The 4,654-nt window shown below is 42.8% G+C and overlaps 1 protein-coding gene across 2 annotated transcripts in view; it reads right to left on the bottom strand.

The window, feature by feature from the left end:
- Window positions 1–1,629: 1,629 nt before the first annotated feature.
- Window positions 1,630–4,654, bottom strand: part of LOC144440483 (uncharacterized) — an 8,116-nt gene continuing 5,091 nt past the window's right edge. For both annotated transcript variants that reach the window (XM_078129865.1, XM_078129866.1), the window contains exon 3: window positions 1,630–1,996. In XM_078129865.1, coding sequence (XP_077985991.1) covers window positions 1,781–1,996 — 216 coding nt within the window. In that variant the 3' untranslated portion in view covers window positions 1,630–1,780. The remainder of the gene's footprint in view (window positions 1,997–4,654) is intronic.

Below are 4,654 nucleotides of genomic sequence, written 5' to 3'. Positions count from 1 at the left end.
GCACATGCATCTACTGTATGTATAGCAATCCGCAGTATAATGCATGCATTTACCATACGTATTGCAATGTCATGCATCTATCGTACACATTGCAATAGTATACGATGCATGCATCTACCATTCCCTTAGGAAATTCAAAATCATGTACTTGTAAGCTTAAAGAACTAACACGGATGTGAAGTGTAAGTATCAACTGCATTGTAGAAATTAAAATCTGATCAAATGAAATAATTGAGCCATATATCTGATTTTCCTATTTCACATTTGTAATCATTGTCATCTCCATTCTCGTTTGTATAGTCTAATGTTTGGCAAAGCTAGTATTTGATATTAGCAAAGCTAGTATCTGACATTAGCAAGGCTAGTATCTGATATTAGCAAGGCTAGTATCTGATATTAGCAAGGCTAGTATCTGATATTAGCAAGGCTAGTATCTGACATTAGCAAAGCTAGTATCTGACATTAGCAAGGCTAGTATCTGACATTAGCCAAGCTAGTATCTGACATTAGCAAGGCTAGTATCTGCCATTAGCAAGGCTAGTATCTGACATTAGCAAGGCTAGAATATAATATTAGCAAAGCTAGTATGGCATTAGCAAAGCTAGTATCTAATGTTTGGCAAAGCTAGTATCTGACATTAGCAAGACTAGTATCTGATATTAGCAAGGCTAGTATCTGACATTAGCAAGGCTAGTATCTGACATTAGCAAGACTAGTATCTGATATTAGCAAGGCTAGTATCTGACATTAGCAAGGCTAGTATCTAATGTTTGGCAAAGCTAGTATCTGATATTAGCAAGGCTAGTATCTGATATTAGCAAGGCTAGTATCTGATATTAGCAAGGCTAGTATCTGACATTAGCAAGGCTAGTATCTAATGTTTGGCAAAGCTAGTATCTGATATTAGCAAGGCTAGTATCTGATATTAGCAAGGCTAGTATCTGACATTAGCAAAGCTAGTATCTGACATTAGCAAGGCTAGTATCTGACATTAGCCAAGCTAGTATCTGACATTAGCAAGGCTAGTATCTGCCATTAGCAAGGCTAGTATCTGACATTAGCAAGGCTAGAATATAATATTAGCAAAGCTAGTATGGCATTAGCAAAGCTAGTATCTAATGTTTGGCAAAGCTAGTATCTGACATTAGCAAGACTAGTATCTGATATTAGCAAGGCTAGTATCTGACATTAGCAAGGCTAGTATCTAATGTTTGGCAAAGCTAGTATCTGATATTAGCAAGGCTAGTATCTGATATTAGCAAGGCTAGTATCTGATATTAGCAAGGCTAGTATCTGACATTAGCAAGGCTAGTATCTAATGTTTGGCAAAGCTAGTATCTGATATTAGCAAGGCTAGTATCTGATATTAGCAAGGCTAGTATCTGATATTAGCAAGGCTAGTATCTGATATTAGCAAGGCTAGTATCTGACATTAGCAAGGCTAGTATCTAATGTTTGGCAAAGCTAGTATCTGATATTAGCAAGGCTAGTATCTGATATTAGCAAGGCTAGTATCTGACATTAGCAAAGCTAGTATCTGACATTAGCAAGGCTAGTATCTGACATTAGCCAAGCTGGTATCTGACATTAGCAAGGCTAGTATCTGCCATTAGCAAGGCTAGTATCTGACATTAGCAAGGCTAGTATCTGACATTAGCAAGGCTAGTATCTGACATTAGCAAAGCTAGTATCTGACATTAACAAGACTAGTATCTGACATTAGCATAGATAACTACAGCATGCACCGTACTGGTATAGTTAGTAACATAGTACAGTAACTCTAAATTGACCAGAGAACACTTAACGACTGTGACCAACCAATCACCGTCACTGGTAGAGTTATTACAGTCATTATCAAATTTGTAAAGATTCTTGTGGAAGAACTGAATTCATTGCAGCGGTCACCTTGGCAACAGTAAAAACAATCAGCCGGAGAACGAAAACAATCGTAGTTTAGATTGTGTTTGTCAGTACACTGTGCGTAATTCATGCATCCCTGTAACGAAACAATTACAGCTACGTTATTGACCTTATTATTGACGTTGTTGACCATTTCTGTTAGCCATACACTGGGTGTAATTCATACATTCAAGTAACCAAGGAGCCTTTAGTTATTATAAGGGGAGGCTAGGAGTCTTTAGTTATTATGAGAGGGGCCGGGACCCCTCAATTATTATGAGAGGAAGGCCTTTAGCCTTCAATTATTATAAGGGGAAGGCCGGGAGCCTTCAGTTATTATGAGGGGAAGGCCGGGAGCCTTCAATTATTATGAGGGGGAGGCCGGAAGCCTTCAGTTATTATGAGGGGAAGGCCGGAAGCCTTCAGTTATTATGAGGGGAAGGCCGGGAGCCTTCAGTTATTATGAGGGGAAGGCCGGGAGCCTTCAGTTATTATGAGGGGAAGGCCGGGAGCCTTCAGTTATTATGAGGGGAAGGCCGGGAGCCTTCAATTATTATGAGGGGAAGGCCGGGAGCCTTCAGTTATTATGAGGGGAAGGCCGGGAGCCTTCAGTTATTATGAGGGGAAGGCCGGGAGCCTTCAGTTATTATGAGGGGAAGGCCGGGAGCCTTCAGTTATTATGAGGGGAAGGCCGGGAGCCTTCAGTTATTATGAGGGGAAGGCCGGGAGCCTTTAGTTATTATGAGGGGAAGGCGGGGAGCCTTCAGTTATTATGAGGGGAAGGCCGGGAGCCTTCAGTTATTATGAGGGGAAGGCCGGGAGCCTTCAGTTATTATGAGGGGAAGGTCGGGAGCCTTCAGTTATTATGAGGGGAAGGCCGGAAGCCTTCAGTTATTATGAGGGGAAGGCCGGGAGCCTTAAATTATTATGAGGGGAAGGCCGGGAGCCTTCAGTTGTTATGAGGGGAAGGCCGGGAGCCTTCAGTTATTATGAGGGGAAGGCCGGAAGCCTTCAATTATTATGAGGGGAAGGCCAGGAAATCAAGCCAGGTTCATTGCATATGGAAATGTGACCCTCCAACGATTTCTTTGTCTAAAACGTGACCATCCCTGAATTTTCTTTCTCCACAACATTACCCTCCTCCTCCTGTTAAAATAATTGAAAGACATTGGGTTAATATGCTGTCAGATGTGAAAGGAATATGCATCCTAAAACCAATGAGGACACGATTCCACAACTGCCACCCACAACATTATATATACTTTCAAAGGCATTGGTTGTTTCTCACTACTGTCACCAAAGTGATTTTTGTGAAGGTAATGCATTACATGTAACTATTCCGATCCTATGTTTTGATCCAATTGATAAAGCGAGAGGCCAAATCTACAACTCCCAATGATTACACGGGCTTATTACCTATATCGTTGGGACCTAGGTCAATATCTTCACTCTTGGCACCACATGACCCCCCCCACCCACACACACACCTAATATCTTAGCACACGGTTTCCCATTCACTCCATGGGATCAAGTTATCTGCTTACACCACAACTAACACATGATTCACTGCGTGGCTGTCAGCAGTGATTTGACTGATATGTTGAGATATTACGATACAGCCACAGTCACGTGTCAGCTAATATGATATTACGATACAGCCACAGTCACGTGTCAGCTAATATGATATTACGATACAGCCACAGTCACGTGTCAGCTAATATGATATTACGATACAACCACAGTCACGTGTCAGATGATATGATATTCAAGGATGGTCATAATACAAAATGATGACTTGTATCCGTGCAGACGCCGATGACGGTACGTTTTGAATATTCCCAAATACCTATGAAGTCATTATTAATGACCATCATAGAATAAAATATTAGCTCACAAGTGACTGTGGGTACAGCGTTAGCTAGCAGTGGTGAGAAGTGACTAGTGGGATCTAACAACGGTAGCTAGCAGTGGTGGGAAGTGACAGTAATGGGATCTGACAGTGGTAGCTAGCAGTGGTGGGAAGTGACAGTAATGGGATCTGACAACGGTAGCTAGCAGTGGTGAGAAGTGACAGTAATGGGATCTGATAACGGTAGCTAGCAGTGGTGAGAAGTGACAGTAATGGGATCTGACAGTGGTAGCTAGCAGTGGTGAGAAGTGACAGTAATGGGATCTGACAACGGTAGCTAGCAGTGGTGGGAAGTGACAGTAATGGGATCTGATAACGGTAGCTAGCAGTGGTGGGAAGTGACAGTAATGGGATCTGACAGTGGTAGCTAGCAGTGGTGAGAAGTGACAGTAATGGGATCTGACAACGGTAGCTACCAGTGGTGGGAAGTGACAGTAGTAGGATCTGACAACGGTAGCTAGCAGTGGTGGGAAGTGACAGTAGTAGGATCTGACAACGGTAGCTAGCAGTGGTGGGAAGTGACAGTAATGGGATCTGATAGTGGTAGCTAGCAGTGGTGAGAAGAGACAGTAATGGGATCTGATAGCGGTAGCTAGCAGTGGTGGGAAGTGACAGTAGTGGGATCTGACAACGGTAGCTAGCAGTGGTGAGAAGTGACAGTAATGGGATCTGACAGTGGTAGCTAGCAGTGGTGAGAAGTGACAGTAATGGGATCTGATAACGGTAGCTAGCAGTGGTGAGAAGTGACAGTAATGGGATCTGATAACGGTAGCTAGCAGTGGTGGGAAGTGGCAGTAATGGGATCTGATAACGGTAGCTAGCAGTGGTGGGAAGTGACAGTAGTGG

The sequence above is a fragment of the Glandiceps talaboti genome, chromosome 9 (assembly GCF_964340395.1).
Source record: "Glandiceps talaboti chromosome 9, keGlaTala1.1, whole genome shotgun sequence".
In the NCBI taxonomy this organism is placed as follows: domain Eukaryota; kingdom Metazoa; phylum Hemichordata; class Enteropneusta; family Spengelidae; genus Glandiceps; species Glandiceps talaboti.
Note: the sequence above shows the minus strand (reverse complement) of the source record. Positions and strands in the feature narration are given on the sequence as shown.